The sequence below is a fragment of the Varanus komodoensis genome, unplaced genomic scaffold (genome assembly GCF_004798865.1).
Source record: "Varanus komodoensis strain SLA01 unplaced genomic scaffold, ASM479886v1 scaffold1, whole genome shotgun sequence".
NCBI lineage: Eukaryota > Metazoa > Chordata > Lepidosauria > Squamata > Varanidae > Varanus > Varanus komodoensis.
In genome coordinates this window covers 20,675,882-20,698,677 of record NW_025335268.1, presented here as the reverse complement: position 1 = coordinate 20,698,677, position 22,796 = coordinate 20,675,882, and the positions used below count along the sequence as shown (strand labels likewise).

The window sequence follows — 22,796 nt, the reverse complement described above, 5'->3', positions numbered from 1 at the left end:
TGGGATTTTAGTGTTGCTGCTGTGGTAAATAAGGGTGGCAAACTAGTGAGTTATTCCAAAGCGCTGCTTGGACACTAGTGGACAGGCTATCACTGGCAGTGGCATGAACAAGATTATGAAGCGTGGTAGAGGGCTTCACCATTCTTGAGAACCAGCATGTTAGCTGATACTAGCTGCTCATAAGGACATTGTTCTCCGAGGTTTCAATGACATGACAACCCATTGTGGTACAAACAATACCTAGAACAAGCCATACATCAGGGGTCTCAAACTCGTGGCCCGCAGGCCAATTGCCAGGACAGGCGGGGCACAGGGGAGGGGCCCTGCGGCCTTCAAAGCGCCAGCGGTGCCCGGGCCAGCCGCGGGATGAGCGGCCCACCACCACCGCGGTGGTGGAATACTTGATGCGGTCCAGCCTCACCCAGACTCTACTTCCAGCGACCCCCAGGTAAGTTGAGTTTGAGACCCCTGCCATACATTTCCCAGGAACATAAGCCATCCTGCAAGACATGGTGTGGATTCAGATGATACAGCTATCAATACTAGTTCTCACAAAACATCGCCATGTCATCTGTACCAGGTAACTGTATTGCTACTTTTTCTTTGCACTATTGGCTTTGCAATTTTAAGTCTTGTTTTATAAGTGTTTTGTGGACTACATAAATCTCATTATTATATTACCATTACTTGTATATAACATTTATAGTTGCTTCTGATCTCCTATTCCCCTTTGGTTTCTACTGGTCTAGAAATCATCTTTTAATATTAACAAGTATAAGTTAATACAGGAAAGATCAGCCTGGATCAAGTTTAATTGCAACTGAAAGATAACAGCCTTCACAGATTCTGAAAAAAGGCAAAGGAAACAAGTGCAGGATATGTAAGCCTCAGAAAAAAGCCTTGGGAGGGCATGCAAATCAACTTTTATTGAACCCTCAGCAGCAGTTGTTGAATAAACCTACTTCAAATACAAAAGTGTGGAAAATCCTCCACTGAGCAGTATCCCACCCTACAGGAAGGCTGCTTCACTGCAAACTTCCTAGTTTGCTCTGTTCAGGTTTCTGAAGGAACAGAAAGAAAGGAAAACAGAACCACAAGTTTTCCTTACCAAATTTTCCACAATCCTTGAAATAGTGGATGCTTGCTTCTTCCTGGACCTCAAAACAGGAGGTGAAAAGACAAACTGAGAAGTCAAACTTGCATCTAAACCTTTGAGCTGCACAGGCGTCACTGCTTGTTCACCTAAGATTCAAAAACATACATTTATTTTGAACTTGAAATGGAAGATGTCGAACATGTAACTTTGGCCATAGTTCTAAACCTAGAACAAGTGGAGAGCAGTGTGGAGCAGGTCCCAGTTTGCATTTGCGTCTCAGTCTAGGCATAGCAAAGTCTTGTCAGGATTTCAAGAAAAAGTAGGCTATTCACTTTACACAAAGACTGTTTTGTGGTTTTTATGCTATAATATTATCCAGCAGTGCACTCTTGCACGAGTCCCTAAATAAAACTCTGCTCCCACTTTTAATGAATCCAGCCAAACCCTGAAGCAACATCAGAATGCTGGATGCTCAAGTGAATGCCCAGTTACACTGCAGTACTCTCAGTGGTGCACTGGTCTAAAGAGGCAGGCAGGTGGCTGCAGAGGGACAGTGAAGGTCAAATTGAGATCTTGGGCAAAGCTGCTCCACATGTTATTCTTTGTTTGTGCAAAGTTAGGGCCAGTGGTTGGTGTTTTTAGTCTTCCAACAAGTTTCATGTGCTGGACTGGGGACCTAGTCCCCACTTGGCCATGAAACTCACTGGCTGACTGGGCCAGTCACCCACTGTCAGCCTAACCCACCTCACAAGGTTGTTGCTGTGAGGGTAAAATGGAGTAGAAGACAACTATGTAAGCCACCCTGGGTTCCTTGCAATAAAAAAGGTGGGATAGAAATGCAAAATAATAATTTAGTAAATACAATAAGAATAGAATCACAATCATAATGATTATAGTTATAATTACAATGATATAGTGATTATAATAGCCCCATAATAATTATGATTTAATAATTCAATATAATTCAATGTTAAAGCATCCTCCTCATGGGGATGGGAAGAACAGGTTCTGAGATAAAGCATCAAAGAAGTTCCTTATCTTGTAGTCTAGGCCTTCCTTTCTCCTCTCACTTATGCTGGGTTCCCAAAGCCAGTTCCTGGCCACACAACACACCAAAAGACTTTGTTGTATGAATGTAATTCCCCATTACTCAAATGAATATGGAGGGATGGAGTTCATCTCCCTTTGGTTTAGAGGCAATCATGACTGGCTGGGGTGAACTGAGTGGTTTCCTTCAGACAGCTAAATTTTGCCATCTCCCTATGGGCTCAATTCAGACCAACATACTGTTTTCAGCTTCCAGAGTTTCCCACAGCTGCCCAAGGAATAGTTGTATAAGGAATCTTGGCTTGGGACTCTTTATAGGGGTCACTTTGACTCCTCACCTTTTTTACCACCTTTAACTATAATCAACAATTTCAAACATGTTTGCCTTTCATCTTCTCTGTGCTAGAAACCATTAACAGTGTGTCAATGAGCAATTAAAAAGCACAGGATGTTCTTCCCTAGCCAACCAGGGTTTTAGTTTTCCCTAATTTATACCAAATATTATAGTCTGCAATGGCTTGATGGCAAAACTGATATACAGCAGTCTTGTTGGAATAAAAATCCCCAGTATTTCTCTGGCTCTGGTTTTGTTCAATTTTGATTAGAAACACAGAAACAGAGCAAGTCAGAAGGAGTCTCCTGGGCCATCTAGTTTGACCCCCTGGATCCAGCTGGCTCTGCTCATGGCATGCCTACCATGTGCATGTCCAGTCTATCCTGAACACCCACATGAATGGGACTTCAACCACCTCCTTAAATAACGGATTTGCCTATCCCCCCTCCCCCAAATCAAATACCTTTCGTTTTTTCTGTGAGCTTTGTAAGAGGAGGAGAAAAATAGAAGGCTTCATTTACATCCAAGTAGAGGCTCTGTTTCACACTCTTCTTGCTGTATCTGGTCCTTTTATCTGTCAAGGTTCTCCTTGTTTCATCAAGCCTCAGTTTGGCCATGTCTGTGGACTGCAATTCAGCTACATTATCAGTTGTTTGTGTCAAGAGCTCTTCCTCCTCTGTACCCTCTTCAGAGAGAGATGGTAGTTGACCCCTCTTTCTGATTGTTGTTATCTTCGACTGCTTCTTTTCAGAACTCCTAGCTGAAATAACTGCTTCCCTTGGCTGGACCGAGTGTTCATCAATATTAGATTTTTCTGCATTTGTTTTTTCTTCACCTGCAGATCTAATTCTTCTAGATCTCTTCGTTGTGGTGCTCACTGCAGAGCTTTCTAGGGAAGGTAAACATCCTGCACTTGTAGACAAGTTTGATGCCCCACTCCGAGTATTTCTTCTAGTAGTGACAGAAGGTTTTGTATCTGTAGGAGGAGGTGGAGATGACAAAGACAAATCTAACAGTGCATTTGCTGAAACATCGAAAGGATTCTTTCTCGGTCTGCCTCTTTTACGCTGCACAGGCAGCTGTTCAGGAAGCTCAGCCTCTCGATCAGGAACAGTTTCTGATATACTTGTGCTTTGTGTTTTCTCCTGTTCCGTTTGTGCAAGAAGCTGTGGTTCAGAACTTGTTTCTGGTAGACTGGACTTTTTAGATCTACCCCTTCTAACTGGTGTACGTAATGTTAAATTTCCCGGCTCTGTTTCTGATGGAGCTATTACTTCCAGTATGCCATGTTTTCTTGACCTTCCTCTTCTTGGTTTTGCACTCACCTGCTGTTCATGGGATTCTACCTCCTGACCTGAAATTACATTTTCTGCAAGATGCAAAGCAATAGTTTTTAGTTTTCTTGTACTTTTAGGATTGACTGTCATTTGTATTGTATGGTCAATGATGAGCTGACTACTTTCTTGATCTCCTGCTAAATTTCTTGTAGTTCTAGCAGCTCTCCTGCGAGCAGAAGGTGGCTGCTCATGAGGTTCTACGGCAAGCTGTTTTGGTTTTCTAACCCCTTTCCTTGTAGTAATGGTTGCCTGAAACTCCTGTGCAATAGGATGAACATCTGCTGCTATTTCTAAGTCACACTCCTTTGTTTTGACTGGAAAAGCAATAGCTTGAGGTGTTTGCTGATCATGATGTTTTCTTTTAGGACTGAGGTGAAGGCTTCCAGGAATATCTGAAGTCTCTTTGGCTCGTCTAGCACTTCTCCGTGGAGTGGGCAGTACTGATAGCTCTGGTTTCTCAATCTTCGTCATTGGCTGATCATCAGATTTTGTGACCTTTGGACTTTGTGTTGAATGCTTTGTTGTGCTGGTACTAGACATCACCAAATGACTTAATTTTATATCTTCCTTTGTTTCCAGGATATTTTGGAGAGGAGTCTTCTTGCTTATATTTTCCTGAGGAGATTGTTCCACTACTTCAGCTGAAAATTCATTATTTGTGACTCTGATTACATCCAGCAGATTTTCAGCAGCAGCTGTCCTGATAGGTTGTGGGTCATATGGCAATATTTCAGCAGTATTCAGTGCTTTCTGATCACTAGTAACTGTGGATGCTGAATTTGTAGGAAATTCTTGGATATTACTTCCAATGTTATTCAGGCCCTCACCCTCTGGTTTTGGGCTAGCTGATTTATCAGGAACAGTCTGCAACACAGTAGATTCTCCCATCTCTGCTTCATCATCCCCTTCTAGTATTAGGGTGAAGTTGTTCGGAGATAGAAGATCTCCATCTCCTTCAGTAAAGGGTGTTTCATCAGTATCTCTGCCAAGTAATTCACCCGTGACCTGCTGCTCTACAGTGTCACAGTTGTATTGAAATTTGAGACTATTGGAGGGATACAGTTCATTATATGGTAAGGCCTCCACTAAAGCTTCTGAAACTTGTACTTCATGCTTTTCATCTCCAATAAGCTAAAAACAGAAAGCATGTAAGATTAATTTTAGTACATATATTCCAGGCAATTTAACAGTAATAGAACAAATGCATTTCAGTTTTTAGACACACAGGACATTGCTGCACCTGGAGCTGGCACAGATTTCAATAAAATGCTGAAATACTAAATTAAAAAGGACTTTTCTTACATTTACATCTTCAACATTAGGTGGTACTTTTTCTTGCAGGACTACTATAACATCTTCTTCAACCACTTCTTCTGATTTATCTTCATTTACTGCTTCTCTCTCATCAAGCTCATTTTTGGAATGAATACTGGCAACATCTTCACTATCAGGAATACTGATGACAGCTGAAAAAAAGTTTGCCTCTCATTATTCATTCCAAGTTCATAGTTTCTGTATGAACATTCTTTACTAGTGGCTGATATACGGATGAGATAGTTCTGACACGCCGGGCTGTTTCATACACTGCAATAAGGAGAACAAGCTGCCATGGGTTTGTTATTCAACTGCTAATCCATGATGATGCTGACAGATAATCCTTTGGGATGCATGCAGAGGAGTAATCAGAAACATGCCAGTACAAGCCTTAGGGGAACCCACTCTGCCAGGTTTGGATGTCACAACAAGCCACCTTGAAAACAAACTACCCTGAATAACTCAATGAGGCATGGGTTCTCAAGGTGGATTGTTCATGAAAAATAAGCCACCCTTGAAAAACTGCACTAGGTTCATTACATCACAACAAGCCACTGTGGGTGATAATGTTGTGCCATAAGAACCAGGTCACTGTGCCTCCTGGTGCTAACTATATACAAGAGCAGAGATGGGTACTTATTTACAGGGAGAGTATGTATCCAATGCAAATAGTGCACATTTAAGTTATAGTAAACTAACAATTTTCGCCTATCTCAAAGTTCAAGTGAAACAAAATGACACAAATATAGCTTTTGCAATGTTTGAGATGTTCTACCATGATATTCCTATCTTAAAAATGGAAATATTAAACTTCATTTAAGTATATATCAGGGGTAGCCAAGCTTGTTCAATGGAAGAGCCACATACAGTAAATATCAGAAGTCTGAGACTCACAAGTGGGTGCCTGTGGGTGGTGATCTGCAAAATAAATTCAAAGAGCTGCAGGTGGCTTGTGAGCTTTGGTTTGGCCAGCCCTGGTATATATTGTGCTAAAGCAAATTGTACTTGATTACGTTACTGCCAGCATTACAGGCACCTACAGACCTGGTTCAGATGTTGCACTGTCAATTTCTGGGTAGTATAACCCAGAAATTGCAGAAATGAGTTGAGCATGCTTCTGCTTTTAATCAAGAACCTATGAAAATGGACTGTTCTATGACATCCAAATTCCAAAATTCAGAGTTCAAACCCAGAGGTGACCCAACAATTACCAATGGTTTATTGGTTCCAGGTTCAGACATCATGAAACAACCTAGGAATGGTGGCATTGATTAAAAGTAGAAAATAGGAGTATACACTTCAAATATTCCATTCACCCCTGCAAAATCTGGCTTAAACAACCTAGGAATTGCCAGTGTAACAGTCAGTCCTGCCTATAGTGGTCTGTTGTATATGCCCAATTGACAATACATATACAGCAGGGTTTTTGTGTAACTTTACTCTGCTTCCTTGTAAGTATTACAGGTTGTAGCTTATGATCTAGACCTCTGGAAGAACCACAGCTGACTGGTCTGTTTGTGCAATGTGTGCTGGATATTTACTATACATATTAGAGAATCTGTGGGTGAGTTTCCTTGTAAGAGGTTTTCAGAACAAAATATTTTTGCTTAATAGCAAAATACCAACAACTCAAAGACTCATCCTTTTTCTGGAAGATTCTATACCAATATTACATTTCCATGTAGAAAGACAAAAATCCTCCCTTAAAATCTGCCCCTTTAATTCCCAAGATTACTAGAGAAATGCTTCAGTTGATCCAAGTTCATTTGACCACTTAACTATCAGTTTTAACTAAGTTATAGGTTAGCACTAATCTGAAAATGGCAATTTTAAAATATCCATCTTTATGCAATAATTGCCAAATTTCAAGTTCATACAGAAGTTTAAAAGCATACTACTTCCTTCACTGTAACATGGTCTGTTATACAAGAACACTACAAAATATGAGGCAGTATCAGCAAAGTCATTAAACAGAGGAGCAATGGTCCTTTTGAGTGTAATATCATATCAGTCTATTCTATACTACTAACAGAGCCATACCAATACATTTGAAAGCTACCATATCAACCCATTAAACACACCAGGCTTACAAATTTTTAAATGCATGCATCAAAGGCATGTAGTGGCCTAGTTTACAGATAGTAAAAATCCCAGAGTATGCACTGTTATTAAATCATGGGTTGTCATTAAGTGTAGACTTAGTGCTACAATTTAAATAAGGGTTCCTAACCACAATGTAGGAAGAGAACTCATGGTTTGTTACTGAGCTGTGAACTCTGCATTCTTTGTGGCTGACAGCCTACATCTAAACCACAATGCAAGGTTTCTACATAGCAACCTTCTTATGATTTAATGTTAATTCATACTCAAAGCACAGTCTGGGTTGTTAGTAAATGTGAACCAGACCAGAGAGTACAGTCACACTCTTCTAGTGTTTCAAATATATTCCACTTGCTAACAACAGCCAGGGAAAAACACTTTTTTGCTTGTTGCAGTTGTACAATTCAAATATACATACATTCAACATCTGTTCCTCCTGGCTCCAAGGCTTGGGGACTCGTTTCAGCAAGATGACCGTTGTCTTCAATCAATGGTGGCATACTGGATTCTAGGACATTACTTCGTACACAAAAACAGATATAGTCATGTACAGATTCTGAATAAAATGTGTTTAAAATAGCTTTATGAAAGCCATTAAGTTACTTGTTTGTTAAAACAGTTCTTAAACCAGTACAACTATTTTAAGCTGTACTGCAAGAAAAGCCACTTCTACAGAAAAGTCTAGAAACCGCTTCTTGGTTATAAATAAAGCTGTAAGTATTCATGTGATTCAACACTTAACTCTGAAGATGCAGCTAATTAATGCCTAAAACAAGACTGCAAAGTGGGGCTCCAGCAGTGGCCCGCCTGTCACCAGTACGCATCACAATCACGGCTGCCCAGAAAGCGAAAGTTAAAGCAGGAATGGGCAATGTATGTGTCCCATTGTAAAAACAAAGCATGTTTTTAAAAAACATCAGAATAGCACCCTGAGTGGCCATTTTGCAGCCATTTGACCCTGTGCTGTAGCTATTGTGGACCGCAATATAGTCAGATTACCTGGAAAACCATAACCCTATTTTTCATGTTCCAGTTGAAAATCTGGCTCTGTGGGTAGCCCACAGGGACAAGTCCAGGGACAAAAATGGCTGCTGGACCTTTTGAAATTGCCTATCCTGATTTAAAGCAAACCATTCTTTTCAGTACATAGCTAGCATATTCACCTTTCATCGGATGGCATTAAGGAGACTACAGTGTCCTGAATAACATTTAAATGACCCATCACAACTACTTCATCCTCGAGAATTGAGCCACATTCCTTGTCCTGTTTCTCTGGGAACCCTATGGACAACAGAAGTTATATCATCAATCTCGTTATTCAAAGTTTTCTTTTAACCAATGCATACCCTTGTAAAAATGTACTACCCTCCTCCTGCCACCCAGCAGTATCCTTGCATTTTATTCACTCAAACCTTAACATACTGAATGTTGTTATACAGAAATTACTTAATTAAACTTAATTTCTATACTGCCCAATAGCTGAAATTCTCTAGGTGGTTTACAAATTTGAATGGAAATGAAAAGTTTCGGCTTAGCTTAGCTAACAACCATTCTTTCCCTTTCCACCACACTTCAAAATTCTCCATCATTCAGAGCAATGAAGCAGCACCTTTTCTCATCTTGTATTAAGTCTGGAGAAGGCAGAAAAGCCCAGGCTTGTCACACTGTTTCTGCCTTCTCCAAGGCCTAAAGTGAAGTCCAATACCAACTCTTCTGCTCTCCAAAATTATCTGTCTATATCAGTGGTCTGGAGGTATAGTGCTGCAGAGCCAACACAGGGAAAGAACTGATACAAAGAGAATTGTGTGTTAGTCATCGGAGAGAGATAGAAATAGATGTTTTTCCCCTGCTTATGGAACTCTCGTCTCCTGTGCTGTTGAGCCTCAGAGGCCGGTTAGCCTGAAATCCAAGTATTTTATAGTGATGTAGTTGGTGGCTTGCAATTCAGCAGATCAGAAAGGCATCCTCCAAACCCTTATTCCCCATCTTCTCCAAGATCTCTGTCAGATGTGAGGCCTTGAAGCTCCCTCTGTGGTCCTCCATTTCCCTTTCTGATACATCAACCAGAGTCTCAAGAGATAGATTCAGCCTACCTCTTGTTTGTAAGCTGTCCTGAGATGCCATGCACAGAGGACAGCATATAAAAGTTCTAAATAAATAAGTACCTGATATCTTTTAAATTTTTACTTTGGATCCTTTCCATTAGTTAGCATCATTATTCTATTTAGTTCCCAATTTCCTGATTGAAAGACTGGGAGAAGGGGGCATTTGGAAAAATATTTTTGATTCCTACACACTTGTGCTCCTGCTTACCTGAATGTTCCCAGAACAGGCAAAAGCTACTACTTATTACTCAACGTTGAGTTCATTATCAGAAGGAATAGCTAAAAAAACACCTATGGCTTGACACACAGTCTCTCCGATTACTGGGGGCAGAAGGAAGGGTAACACCCAGTTTCATGCCCAAAATGGGAGTTTCTCTGCTCTGATCCACCACGGCAGGTCCATCCCTCTTATTTCCATTGTATCCATAAACTATTATATCAAATGACATACCAGCTGATTGTTCTACATCTTCAGAACTTTGCTGTTCCGTTTGTAATGAATCATTTCCCACTATTTCAGTGCCTTCTCTTTCAATTGACTCTGGTACATCTACAATATCTTCGGAGAAATTATTTGCTGGCTGAGATGCTATGAAGGTGCCATCGCCTAAGTCAACTGATGGTTTTGTGCCATGATACTGCAAAGAAGTTTTAGCTGATTTAGCAAAAGTGTTATTGGTTTCTTTGGAGGATTCAGTTTTATCCAAAGGATCACTTGGTATACATTCCGGTAACAGGTCCATTTCTTCATGGTTTTCCTGAGGCCTGCATGCCGAAAAGGAGGGAGTTTTTCTATTCTTAGTCCACGTATCTTCCATTTGAGCTTCAAGATTATAATTATATTCAGATGAAATTGCACTGTGTTTTGTTTTATGATCTGTCATCTTGAAAGAAAAAAAGGTCCAAATTATACTAAGCAATACAATTACCTATGTGAACAGGAAATTCTGACCATACTACGCTCTTAACACTGAGTTAACTCCCAGAAAAGTCAACCTATTTATATCTAAGTGACCAGTTCTCATCTGCATATATGAGCTTTGTACATCTTGAATACACCTTAACTTGGGGCAGTGCAGCATGGGTGTTTTTTTAAAAATATATTAAACAGAGAGCTGAAAGTACTTAGAGTTAAAAAAAGTAATCACTGGACAGAACATCCTCACTTTGAAAAAACTGGTATTCCTTAAATAATGCTTTGCTTGACTTCTTCTTAGGCCAAATCTATCCATGGAGAGATGCATGATGCAGGATAGTTTCAGATCTGTACCTTGTAAATCAGCAACTAAGCCAATTACCAGTCTGAATGGAAAAAGTACACCATGTGTTTCTCCTACTTCTATTAGAAATTGCTTAAATACCCTCAAGCCTCTGAGAAAGCATGTCACTCCACTTATCCACCTAATTTTATACCTTTACCTCAATTCTGGCCTATTCCTTTGTTCTCCTCTGTGTGTGGTTATTTTGTTAGGGCTCAGTGCCAGGGAGGTTTGCCTACCACCTATTCTGATGTCATTTCAGTTAGAGTTCAGAAACAACAGAGTGCAAGAGGGGCTCTGCATCTGCAAATTAACGGTATAGAAGGCAATGTGCAGCTGCTTTTAACCTTCATGAAGCAAGACAATTATATTGAGGTCCTTGCCTTTCACCCTATTGCAGAGAAGTGCTGACTATCATTACCTCAAGTTGAACATTTAAGATAATTTTATATTAGGTACTGACCTAATTCAGATGATCAAACAATCAAAGGTTAACCAGGAGATCAAATGAGCATACTAGTTCTTGCCCAGTCTGGGTTTTCAAAACAACCTAGGGATACTACATTCCTGCTATGTGGTCATGATGTCTGAACTCAGTACTCTGAGCTGTTTAGGAAAACAGAAGTTATGGGCACTAAGATTGTGTATGCCCAGGCTACCTGGGTTTACCTGACATTACTTTCAATAGGGATCCTATACTATGTAGGATCCTATCCTATGTAGAACCCAGTGAATTAGGTCCAATCTGAATTAGACTCTTCTCCTCACCTACAGGTTTGAAAAGTATTAATAATAATCACATACATCAGGCCTTTATGTTTTGGGCTCCATACACAGCCCCTGCCCCAATCCGAGTATGATGGTAGATGCATGGGTGTCAAGCAGACCTGGGTTCAAAACCAATCCCCTACAGTGTTCATACTTCACACAGTTAAGAGTCACAGTTAAATATGGATCAAACTATCCTTTTTCAGCATTGCTTTTCTCCCAACCTACCCCAGCAGTCCATTGTGAAGCTTCACTTTCTTCCATAAATGATATTTTTGTTTCTTTTGCACGTAGAGGGGGTGTAATAGACCTTGCTGGAGATGCAGTTGGAGTAACTAAAGGAGTAGTGCGAACACTGGATCTCAAAATAGACTGAGGAGTGAAGCCAGAGGAAGATGTTGATGTCAAAGCTTTAGCTCTCTAAGGAGAAGAGAAAACATCTTAAAAGGGGTGAACTAAACATCCAAGTAGAAGTCCATCATTACTTGGGTACGTCAACCTGTGAACAGTTTCCTGAAACCTTCACAGTTCTATATACCTTGACAACAGGGGGTGTTTCCAGTAATTTTAATTCTGGAGCTCTTGTAAAGTTCTTATGCAGTAATGTTCTTATAGAGCATCGAGGGTTGGAATGCAATGGACTGGAAAGCACACAGGAAGCAGAAACTCTTGGTGACAGCTGCAGACTGTTTCCAGGGGCTGGTGAATCGAGAGAAACAGGCTGGACCACCAGGTCAAGCAATCTGCAAATGTTTTAAAGTGTTTAAAAGAATTAAGTTGCTGTACTTTAACAAACAAAATGTGTCTGAGGTACTTCCAATGTTAAGATTTATGTGTTTATCAATGCTTTACCCACAGTTCACTTGTCAGTTTAGCTGAGCAATAAAAAAGCTTTCCAAGCACTGGTCAGACTTATTGCTAATACGAGCAACTCTCAATTCACACTACCGTGAATTAGTGTTACTGACTTCAGTGGGTCAGAAAACACCCAAAGGATATAAATCAGTAAGGAACTTCCAAATGCATTTCAGACCATTTAAACATTTTACCTGGAATGTTTCCTTGAAGACTTAATAACTGGTGTTCCAACAAATGGATCTGGAAGCTCTGTGTCACTGCAAAGATCTTTTCTAGGTGGCTGTTCTTCAGAGCTAGATTTTGAAAGCATGTGAGAGACCAAGTTCATATAAGTCACTAATACTATATGCAATTAAATGTTATTTTTTTCAAAGCAGAATGAGTTAAACAGAAGCCAGATAATTATGTAACATGTGTTGCCTCTCTTCAGTCTTTAAAGGTGCAATCCTATGCTGGTTGGAGCATGACAGGAGTTGTAGGCCTTTTTCTGTCCAAGCTTGCACAGGATTTTACCTTTTAAAAACTTTTGGCTTTTCACCTTTATTCCCCTCATAAGAGATACAGAAGTTTAACATTTCACAAAAGGGCACACAGTTTAGTATACTGCTGAACTTTGGGACACTTGTGTTAAGCTAAAGCATCCATTCTTAGAGTTCACACCTTTGGAACAGTAGCAATATCAATCTGTTCATTATGGTTAATAGAGAGAAGATGAAAAATGAGGACAGTTGCTCTGAAGTTTTTACTTTACAACTGGCCAACACAAGTTGTAATAATTCCCTAAGGCAACAAAATTAGTACTTACATGTCACTTTGAAATGACTTATTTTTCTGCTCATTTCCTACCCACACCTCTCCAATTTTGGATAGCACATTATTGATGAAAGTTGCTTTGGTAACTACATTTCCTGTGGCAGCTTGCTTTGCAACAGTAGATAATGGCTTTGGTCTCAAAACTAAGAAAAAAAGGAAAATCATTACAGTAAAAACTTTAGCACAGATCTTCAAAGGTTTCACTATCCCACAGAAATGAAATACTTACTTTCTCGCCTTAGTGAAGATGACAGATGGTAAGGCTTGGCTCTTTCTATAGCTAACTTCCTTTGTACCCTAGGCAGAACTTTCCCATACTGGTCTAATATAGAATTTCTGGCAACTGATCTCTCTCTCCAACGGGGATCATTCTATTTAAGAGAGAATGAAAGGAGTTCTAAATTACCATTTCATAGAAATAATTTAAATATGTCACTCCAATTTTTGCAAAGGCGTCAAAAGTAAAGTTATATCCATAAAACCAAGGGAGCAGGAAGATCATAGAGATTATCATGTTCATGAGTTTTTGATGTCAAGGTGGTAGGAAAAATTGTATGAATGATAGTGTAATGATTTAAAGTGCTACGAGACTGTGTTCCATTAAATGCTAGAACGTTTCAGGAGGGCAAGGAGGGCTAAAAGAAGGGCAAAGAAGAATGAGGTGATAGGCTGGTGACAGAGAGGATATGGGCAGAGCTTGGAAGTGTCAGAGGAGAGAGTGCTGGCACAACATTATCAGTCTGTCAGCTGTTAACAGGCAGAGTTGCGGTCAGTCAGACTCTGAAGAGGCAGCCCTCTCTTTAGAATCCTAGATAGAGCTGTGGAAGACATTTAGGATTCAAAGAACAAAGAGAAGGAAGTAGAATACTTAGAGGACATATTAATGACTAGGGAGAGTCAGAACCTAATATTGTCAAGTATTGTAAGGGTGTGGGAGAGAGAAGCTGACAGAAATCTGAAGGTAGAAGGGAAAGACTGAACTGAGATTTAAAAATAAAGACTGGTCAAGGAACATTCTGGAGAGAAAAGGAGGATTTGAGAGTGAGGAGTGATTGAGAAGGGAAAGCATGAGATACTGCCGTCAAAAGTTGTTGTTATACACTGTTTTATTTACTAAGAAAATAAGTTACCTAACATCTTGAAAACAATATGCTTCTTGTACAAATAAAGTTTTATTTGTATATTGCTAACTCAGCATCATAGGCTGTTTGAATGTCAGCATCTCATCCTCAACCACATAATCCAAAGAAGGAATTTTATTGCTTGTGCACAATATTGTGGGATCTTAATTAATAAGATTAGAATTAAATTCCTGGTGGCAGTGTTAGCTATCAAGAGAGTTTAAGATAGACCATATCCAAAGAAGAAAAGGAGAATACCCATGACAGATTGATTGAGTGGATAAATTTGGATCAAGGAACGCTCGTCTTACTATTAGAGAATACTGTAAGTACTGTAAATTGCCCATTTGTTCAGAATTTTTTATTTTTAGCTTATCTTCTCCTGAGGATTCAGGGTAGACACCTGGAGGAAGCATACTGTGATTGGTTGCAGTTGTAAATATAATATGGGTTGCAACTGATCTGTGACAAAATGAAATAAAGTTTAAAGTTTGAATTACTGACAGCCAGTATATAGTTTTAAAAAGAAAGTATGTTAGAAATTTGGCAAGATAGTAAGTATGCCAAAGTACAGAAATCCTTGTTATTCCTTTTGCTTTCTTCTTAGGATACTGGACACAATTGCCTGTTTTTTTTCCTCTTGATTTAGTACAGAGTTTATGTGGTGGGGTAGTACATGTAACAAAAGAGAGTTCCTGGAACAAAGTTGGGGAATTCATGAGATTTTTGTTATTCTAAACAAAACACGGATGGGGAACATGAGGTCCTCGAGAGGATATTGGATGGCTGCTCCTATCTTTCCTCCCAATTGGTTTTGCTGACTTGGACTACAGCCCATCAACATCTAGAGAGCTACCTGTTCTCCTTCTCTGTCATAGACAAACATACTGACATCTGATTTCAATCATTTTTCTAAGCTATCTAAAGTTCTGAAACTTTAAGAAAAGAAAGACTCCTGTTAAATACATATTTATAGTCTTGAAACTGGCCATTTGTATGAATCAGGCTTGATTGGAAGCCAGACCTACCAATAGCAATTAGATAATATGGAGTGTAGAGATTTGGAGTATGGGTTTGACTAACCACCAGTTTTTAGTAAGCTATTTTTAAAGCACCAAGTGTGATCATCTTTTCTCCAAACTGGCTCGTGATTCACTTAAACAATCATTCAAATGTCACCACCAGGTAATAGTTAATTTTCAAAAATTGATTTCTGGGAAGGGGGTTGAGGGGTCACTGTTTAGTTTGAAATAGCACAATTCTTTGTACAGTCTATCAAAGCCACTTTCCAAAGTAAAGGCTGTTTAATTTCTCACATGCACACCCGAATGTTAAAATTTACCATGAGGTTAGTCTTCAATGACTGATTCAACTGCAGAGCTGGAATATAGTTGGCACGCTGAAGGTGGTGAACTAAGAGGAACTCATGATTGTTAACACCAGTACTTGTGTGCAAGAACTTCTCTAGGCACTCCTAGAAAAATAAATGTAGATTATTACTTTCCTTTTCTAGATCAATTAGAGTCCAATGATGTAAACACTTACATCTCATGCCACCAGATTAATGATGTGTTCAATCACTTTCTTTGGAGCAAAATTGTACTTTTGAGAATCTGTTCTTAACCAAGGTTACCTGTTCAGTTTCCGTGAATGGTAGTTTTAGCAAATCTTCCATCAGTCCCAGCTCCTGACAGATTTCATATACATGTTTGAGCATCTCTTCCACATTTAGCCGGGTAGAATGCTGTCGTAACACACTCCATGCTTCCACCATACAACTGAAATTGATTTTTAAAATGTAGATTAAATGTGTGTCAGATCTTTCTGCTAGCATGTAAAGGCTACTAGTAAAAGCATTCAAAGTGTTTCACTACCAAAATATATATCACAAAAGAACTACAATGGTATTGAGAAGTATTGATAATATCTTGTTTTTAATTCAGGGTTATTTTAATTCATAAACATGGCACACTAATATCAAAGAGACTCCATATTTTACCTGTTAAAAAGCAAGACAGTAAGATGAAGTGCAACTTCACTGCTGCTCATCATTGATGGCTTCATTGTTTGTATGTATCGGAGGGCTCGCCTGTGCTCTCCCTGACACATCAGTGCTTGAATTATCCTCATGTGTTGCCAGTGCAATTTAATTGTAGCTGGATGGAACAGATAGGTCAAAGAATTCTGCAGGAGTTCAAGATGACAATTAGAAAACGTATTATGATGCCAGGGTCATCTATATTAGAGGCACATATTTATCAACTGTACCCAGGCCCCAGAGATCCATGTCAACAGCAGCCAGTGTTTCATGCACTCTCGGTCCCCAGGTTAAGAATGAGTTCCATTCCTGAGATCTTTAAGTTGAATTGTATGCAAGTCAGACCACATATATTACAAGCATATAAAACACTTATGAAGCACTTCCATATATGCTAAATTATCTTAAACATAATGCAGGATTTCAGTAACGATAATCAAGTTGTAATAAAGTAAAAATAGGTACTGAAGAGAGAGAATCTATATGCATGTGCATAGATATATAGTATCATTCTTAAAACAGTTTAGATAGAAAGATAGAAAAATACCAAAAAGATTGTTAACCCTAACCCTAACTCTTTCCCTCCCTCCTTCCTTCCAATTCTTCTCTCCCTCTCTCCCCCCATCCCATTGCTGACCAGTGCCTGCTCACCACAACCACCTGCCACTGGAGGACAAGGCGGGCTTCCAGGTTTGCTCATTCTTAAGAAGGGGTTGTTTTTAACTTGGACATTTGTAACCGGATATATACAACTAACCTTCCCTCCCAAATATATATATATATTTTCTGCCAAATATATCAACATTGCAGCATTGCAACAAGTAATCAACCATCTAAGAGATGTATTTATTTAGCAGTAAAGTCTTATGTGATGAAACTGAAAAAAGGGATTTGATTCATACACTGTTCCATAAATATACATATCTGAGGGCATATCTGAGGGAATGCTTCAAGCTACAGAAGCATTTCAGATAATTTAAGTGGGCCAGGTCTGCTCCGAAGTACTAAAAGTAAAAAGCAAAGCAAAGCAAAGCACCTTGCTATCATGCCTTAAGCAGGTCAGCTTGTCAAAACAGCTGGCACTTCAGTGGCCAGAAATTCTAAGTTTAAAACTAAAAAAGGAAATAAAAGCCAGCAACAATGCAAAGATTTGTGCTATACAGCCCTGTGTGCTTCCCTGCACAATTCCGCAGTATTCATATTGTGAAAGGAGGAAGCTATTATTGGTATAAAAGGCTTAACTCACACTGCTGCACCAGTAGTAGTATCAAATTTACACTATGGCAATAGTACAGAAGTCATTGCCCTTCTGCAAGCCACAGTATTGGAAAATAGAACAAACATTTGGTGTTATCGGACTGCAAACTAGATTGCTAAAAATCAATGCTTCCAGCTATATAAATTAACTGGAACTAATGTGATATTTTAATCTTTACAGAAATCTCCACTAAAACTAAAGTGTCACTTCATATACTTACTTCAAAGTCATTGTGATCCAAACACCAAAAACCTTGAATTAAGTTAACCAGACCTAAAGGGACTGCAAAGACAGTTGGGAAAGAATCCACTGAAGTATCATTCCTGTTTGGACAAGAGTGCATGATGTCCAATAGCAAATAAATTGTCTAATTAAAAATATTAAGGACAAACATAGTTTAATGACTCATGAAGTACTAGAAAAGAGAACATTCCCATTTATATTAACTATAATCCCTAAAGTTATTAAGTTTCAGAATATGACTCTTCATTAAATCATGTTTAATTTCAATGTTAGCAACATACACTAATTCTTTGAATTACACAATGCAGTTTCCTAGGTTTGAAAGATGCCCATGAATTGTGATAGCTTCATCATCTCCAGTAATTTTACTAAAATCTTGTGCCAGATCAAAGATATTCTTCTGTTTGTACAGCTTGTGTTAAAAGCATGAGAACTATTACAGCCTATAACAGAACTACATGAATTCTTGTTCTTATCCAAGGCTCCGAAAGAGGGCAGAGGGGCTCCCACCCATTCTGTGATGTTTAGCTTTGGGCCTTGTCCTGTGTGGCAATGCCCACATGTGTGATGCACAGAGACCATGAAGAACTGCATGAATTCTTGTGCAAATAGTCTTCCCATAAATGGCAGATTGTGCTCCTTTTCTGAACTTCCATGCTCTTGAGCCTTTCAGTTCTCTTTGCCAAATTAATAAAAGGCAAACTCAGTATTTTTTAAATAACTGTGAAAGGATACAGTTGCATGCTTGTAGAGTTCGTCAATATTTTCTAATAAGTAGAGATCAAGTAGTGCCTATAATTCAGAACATAGAGAGTCAGGTATTTCATTTGTAAAAATTTACCAAGCCTTTACCAGTCACACTTACATGCAATGTAGGAGGAGGGTATTTCCCTGTCCCTCCATCATCTCTCTGCCACAGCTTCACAACAGGATCGCCTAACTGGGAAATCATTCCATCAATCATCAAACAATCAGGGTTCCATTTGCCTCTGCAACAGCAAAGAAAAGTAATATTGTACAAACAACTTAATTCCCAAGTACTTACCAAGTCCAAGTAAATTTATAATTATATTACAGATTACATGATGTAGGTTTTTCTGTTGAATGAGTGAGCCAGTGGGATCTCTGCTGAAGTTTATTCTGCCAACCCCTTAAAAGCAGTTCAAGCTTCCTTGGATTTAAAAACTGTCTGCTATTAATTTCCAACTATGTCACATTTGAACAAGGTGATACACAGAGTGATGGAACTTATACAAAAACATATAAAGATTTTACAAATATTAGCTATCTCTGGGCAAAAATCAACCATTTTGGTATTGAAAGTCAATGCCTTCTCTCACTGATACTTTGCTGCCTCCTCTTTTTCTTATGACATGATTAGAAAACATCTTCAGAACGCTCTTACCTTGATAAGTGTTCTAGTTTCTGACGACAGCTAGCATAAAAGCGCTGTATTTGCTGGTAATTATAGAAAGGTCTTGACAATTCCATATCTTCATCTACTGACAAGAAATAAAATTCATTTAAAAACCCAGTTAGCTGAAAACAATACCAAATGAACACAGAATGCAAAATGCAGAATGGACCTTGAGAACAAGTAGCTCAACCATGTTGAAGCAGAGATATTGGTTACACTTGTACAAAATGACAGCCCACTCTGTGACTATGTTACACAGCATGAGTTGTTCATGGAACAACCCATGGTGCATCCAACAGATTATTGGGCTCACTGTGGCCTGTCCCCCACTCCTCCCTCCTTTGGTCCCTGGGGTACCCCTCAAGGGACTTCACAGTAGGACCCATCTTGTCTCCATTCCCAACTGTAATCCTGATCCTTCGCTAGTTGTTGTGCCTAATTTTTTATTTTTAATCTTTTTTTCTGCCAGAGATTGTTCTGATCTCCTCAGTGACAGCACTGAAGCAACACAATAGAGTAGCTGTCACTTCTTTGCTACTCATTCTTTTTCTGCTCTTTAGAACTGTGAAAATGTTGTTTTTTGGTAAGGTTTTTGACAGTAAGCAGTTGCTATCATCCCAAATGCCTTGCTTGACAATGTTCTGAATGGTGTTTCCTGTCAAAGCACAGAAGCCACCATTTATGGAAACTAACAGAGCAGGCTTTGCTTTTCATTAGACAGCTGTCAAACCATGCTGGTTTGTCATATTGTATCAACCTGGACTGCTTCCTGCAGAGTAGCTTGTTTGTGGGCAACAAACCATGCTGCCAACCCATAAACATACACAAGGAGGCAAAGGGGTGGTGGGGAGAAGGCCACAAGGAGAGAACAGGGATTCATGATTGCAGCAGGGAGCAAGAAAAAAGGGGGCTTTAGCCTCCAAGTTCCCTGGAATATGGGATGGATGAGTGGACTAATCAGCTTTTTTGATCTCTGAAAAGAAAAGTAGGGAAGCTACAGTGAGCAAAAAGGGGACTTGCAGTTGCAGCAGGAAGTGGAAACAAGGCAGTTTTCACTACTAAGTATCCTAAGATACTTGTTAGAGGACCAGCAAGAGAGAAAAGCAAGGGGGGTAGACAACCCACAGTGAGCACAATCTTTGTTGGTTATTTGCAAGAGACTTTGCTTCTCTAATACTGAAGAAAATAAAAAGATGGACTCCTTTTCTACAAAGGAGGGGAATCTGAGACTTGAGGGTGACTAAACATATTTAGCCAACTGACATTCCTACTTAAGTTATACATGTTAATTACTGCTCCTGGAGCTGTGCCACTACACATTGTTGCAAGAGATAAAAGGCTTTGCAGTTCAAAAATTACTATTCTGATAGGTTTATGAATATAGAATTTGCATTACTCTTGTTTAAAATTTGCTGCGTTTGATTTCTTAATAGTTTACCTGAACTTTCTGGAAGAAGGCTGGATCGACAGAACCATATGACCACTTGCACATACTGTGAAAGGAGACTAGTTACAAGCTGTTTGTTTGTTAGATCTGTAATGCCTGAAAAATGATTAACACAAGAGTTTAAGCATGGTGCATCCTTGACGAGCAGTATGTGACAGTTTGCAGCAACATTTCAATGATAACTGGTAACTATGACAATTATTTTATCCCTTTATTGACTATGTTGGTTGCAATTTATTTGGAACTGCACTCTCTCCCTCATCCAAGTAGGCAGAGCGCAACCCTTTACAGTGACTTTGAGGGAACACTACATACAGACAAAATAGGGCTGTAAAAATTACCAAATAACCTACATAGGCAAACAACTACACAAGGACGTATATCCTTCTTCAAGACCAAAAATGAGGAATAGATAGGCTGACTATGTTTTCATGGAATCTTCTTGTATATTAAAATGCAGTGTTTAGGGATCAGGTGCGGTTTAAGAGAAAAAAAGTTCCTTTCTCCACCAAGGAGGTAAAACTAGAAAAGCTGTATATAAACATTCATAAATTCCCTTTATAAAAAAAAAGAAGAAAAGCCTTGTAAGGTTCCTATTTGTTAGAAAGTGACACAAAACATTCTTCTTAATTTTGATCTCACACACCTTTTTCTGTCAGTTCTTGTGCTTCCATTACAAAACAGTTCAAAACTGTGCTAAGGTTGCTAAGAAGCAATTCACAATGCTGCAGAGATTGTAGAGTTTGTGGATCAGTAAAGTTAGATGATCCATCAAATAGTGGGGCACCTTATAAAGACAAAACACAAAGAAATTATAACAGTCTTAGATCAGAATAAAAGTTGAAAGTGCTCTCTTAACATTGTTAAATGAACCAAAAATTCAGTCCCATTATTGAATGTGTTCAATAAATGATACAGTTCCAAAGTATGCAATACTACTTACATAGGCGAACAAATTCTTCTTTTGTTTTAACTACTTTATTCCATGTCCAGTCAAGAACAAAATGCAAGTTTGGGGCAGAATCTGGTTGCTCTTAGAAAAATCAAAAACAGAAGTTATGAGCATAAATTCTAGAAGATAATTTAATCAAATAGTAAGTATTTACCTACCTTCAGAGGTCCACTGTTTGATGCAGCTAGTGAGGAGTCCCAAAGAACTAGTTTGGATAGCAGCTGATAATACAGCTTCAAACTGCTCTTCCTTTATTAAAAAAAAAGGTGGGAGATACAATGCATTGATATGCGTATTAATGCATTTTGAGGCCTAAATGATAATCATTTCAATACAGAGGCTCCAAACCAGCACTATTCGTCACAATGAACAACACTGGACAAAAATATAGGGTTCCATGCACTGCCACCAAATGATTCAATTCAAATGAAGCTCTGTTGCACATAGAGCAACCAGCTTTGGCAAGGGGATATCTAGGTAATATCAGAACCTATGATTGAACTGAACTAGATTTGGGTGTAAGAAATGAAGACAGTCACAGAATAGAAATACTACATTTTCATCCACATATTTATCATGGGCTCACCTGACTCAGGCTTGAAGGCTGTGCATCAATAAATCTTGGAGAAAGCAAGCCAGCGACAAGACATCTATTATAACCATCAGGAATAGCTTCATTTAAGCAACAACCAGATTTTTTTAAGAAATGCAAAGTCTGTAATTAACCACAAACAATTATTTATTAGGACAACAATTAAACTATCAATAAAAAACTGCGAAGTCGCACACTTGGCAAAATAAAGTCACAGGAAAAGTATGGTTGTCACCTTCCTTGCATGATTCTGTAACCATGCAGGAAAGCTTTACAGCAGTCATTACTTTTATTCTTAGTCACAAATGACAACATAAATGAATGGGAACAGGCAAGCTAGTAAAAATCAGAAGTTCAATCATTCTGGTGGACATATTATTAAGGCTGTTTAAGTGTTCTGAAAACCCTATCCATTGAAATCCTTTTTCTATAGCAACATTCAACTGAGATTCATCAGTGGTTAAGCATTCCTTATCCAATGCCTTGTCTGATTGAATTGAACCTATGCTTGCCAACGCCAGCATGCTTATGCCCCATAAAACTGAAATCCAAAGAACCCAATGCACAAGCAGAAAGCATTTCTGTGCACACAGAAGCCGGGTGCCTATTTCCCATTCCAACTATAACTCATAGCAAATTCCATAGTGGAGGTTCTTCTCCCACATACAGCTTTTCAGGGATCTTTAGACCCCGATGA

General features: G+C 39.0%; 1 protein-coding gene across 6 annotated transcripts in view; it reads right to left on the bottom strand.

Moving 5' to 3' along the window:
- Window positions 1-22,796, bottom strand: part of AHCTF1 (AT-hook containing transcription factor 1) — a 67,218-nt gene that overhangs the window by 9,408 nt on the left and 35,014 nt on the right. For 5 of the 6 annotated variants that reach the window (XM_044419228.1, XM_044419219.1, XM_044419264.1 and 2 more), the window contains exons 12-34: window positions 22,094-22,222; window positions 21,666-21,756; window positions 21,499-21,588; window positions 21,202-21,342; window positions 20,547-20,651; window positions 19,097-19,193; window positions 18,557-18,680; window positions 18,427-18,483; window positions 17,669-17,815; window positions 16,152-16,336; window positions 15,786-15,930; window positions 15,495-15,626; window positions 13,261-13,402; window positions 13,024-13,174; window positions 12,410-12,511; window positions 11,899-12,103; window positions 11,589-11,780; window positions 9,785-10,217; window positions 8,392-8,509; window positions 7,647-7,747; window positions 5,117-5,280; window positions 2,941-4,945; window positions 1,109-1,242 (exon numbers count right to left, since the gene is read on the bottom strand). In XM_044419228.1, coding sequence (XP_044275163.1) covers window positions 1,109-1,242; window positions 2,941-4,945; window positions 5,117-5,280; window positions 7,647-7,747; window positions 8,392-8,509; window positions 9,785-10,217; window positions 11,589-11,780; window positions 11,899-12,103; window positions 12,410-12,511; window positions 13,024-13,174; window positions 13,261-13,402; window positions 15,495-15,626; window positions 15,786-15,930; window positions 16,152-16,336; window positions 17,669-17,815; window positions 18,427-18,483; window positions 18,557-18,680; window positions 19,097-19,193; window positions 20,547-20,651; window positions 21,202-21,342; window positions 21,499-21,588; window positions 21,666-21,756; window positions 22,094-22,222 — 5,190 coding nt within the window. The remainder of the gene's footprint in view (window positions 1-1,108; window positions 1,243-2,940; window positions 4,946-5,116; window positions 5,281-7,646; window positions 7,748-8,391; window positions 8,510-9,784; window positions 10,218-11,588; window positions 11,781-11,898; window positions 12,104-12,409; window positions 12,512-13,023; window positions 13,175-13,260; window positions 13,403-15,494; window positions 15,627-15,785; window positions 15,931-16,151; window positions 16,337-17,668; window positions 17,816-18,426; window positions 18,484-18,556; window positions 18,681-19,096; window positions 19,194-20,546; window positions 20,652-21,201; window positions 21,343-21,498; window positions 21,589-21,665; window positions 21,757-22,093; window positions 22,223-22,796) is intronic. The other variant, XM_044419255.1, reaches the window with a different exon arrangement.